Source organism: Ceratina calcarata, unplaced genomic scaffold, assembly GCF_001652005.2.
Source record: "Ceratina calcarata isolate Rehan_Ccalc_2016 unplaced genomic scaffold, ASM165200v1 scaffold532.2, whole genome shotgun sequence".
NCBI classification, from domain to species: Eukaryota; Metazoa; Arthropoda; class Insecta; order Hymenoptera; family Apidae; genus Ceratina; species Ceratina calcarata.
The window spans coordinates 15,212-16,335 of NW_017176477.1; the positions used below are offsets into that span (position 1 = coordinate 15,212).

General features: G+C 35.8%; 1 protein-coding gene across 1 annotated transcript in view; it reads right to left on the minus strand.

The window, feature by feature from the left end:
• The window catches only part of LOC108628651 (midasin), a 51,420-nt gene that overhangs the window by 12,265 nt on the left and 38,031 nt on the right, over positions 1-1,124 (minus strand). Inside the window, exons 8-9 of the mRNA XM_018030726.2 lie at positions 456-676; positions 13-38 (exon numbers count right to left, since the gene is read on the minus strand). Coding sequence (XP_017886215.1) covers positions 13-38; positions 456-676 — 247 coding nt within the window. The remainder of the gene's footprint in view (positions 1-12; positions 39-455; positions 677-1,124) is intronic.

Sequence of the window (1,124 nt, forward strand, 5' to 3'; positions counted from 1 at the left end):
CACTAAAGATACTTCATTGCTTTCTTGTTAGACCAACTCTAGAATATTGCCCCACGTTCTGGTCTCCATATCATAAAACTCACATGCAGCTCATAGAGAAAGTTCAACATAAATTCTTAGTGCTCTAAGAGTATCACAACTATGAGTCTACTGAGAGATTCAATAAGACTAGAATAAGAGATTATACATTATAATTCTTGTCTTAGCCACAAAATTGTTTTCTTAGGCTTTTCCATGTTTTCTTTTAAGGATGCATTCAATAGGTTCCTCTCCTCCTTCAATAGCTATCATTCTCACTCCTAATTTTGTCTTCAGATTTCAATATCCTCCTTCCTGTCTATTAAGAGTAAACCATATAATTCAATAAATTCTATTAATCAACGTTTTTTATTCATTAACTCCTAAGACAATTCCTACGAGGTCTGCTGTTAAAAGAAACGTAAAAGATCGTTCACCTTTACTAACACGCTGTCCACCCACTCGAATTTTCCTCCAGCGTTCAGGCAGTTGTCCTTCTCCACAGCAATCGATAGATCATTCAGCTTTTTGTTGATCAGCGCCAGCTCCTCGTCGTCCTCCGTTCCCATGGCCGACACTAGCTTCGATAATTCCTCGGTTTTACGTAGAAACAGCTTCGTCTCCGTCGACATGTTCGTCCCCATTGTTTTATCATCCCCTGGGTCAGAATAAAGGTTCGATGTGTCGCGGACGGTTCACAGGAAACGGACAATAGCTACTCTAGTTTTCAATCTACACATCTTTTTTTTTCTTTTTATTACACGTTCTATTTGCAACAAATACAAGAATCGAGGAGTTATTGTTTTGATAAACCTTCCATGTCCAACAGTTTAAGAGAATCACTTGAAAATTGTTTTGTTCATAGTTAGAGACAGTGTATGCTTTCTTAACTTAATTTGAATACATGAGGGTCCTAATAAGTTAGGACTTAAAGGATTAGTGCAACGATTTAGAGAGGCTTTAAAATTAATTTCTAAGGACTGAATAGTTTCCTCACTCCTAATTTTTTTCTTCAGATTTTAGTATCCTCCTTCCTGTCTATTAAGTCAACCATATAATTCAATAATTATTGATTTAACTTTATTAAGCTTAAACTTAACTTAAAT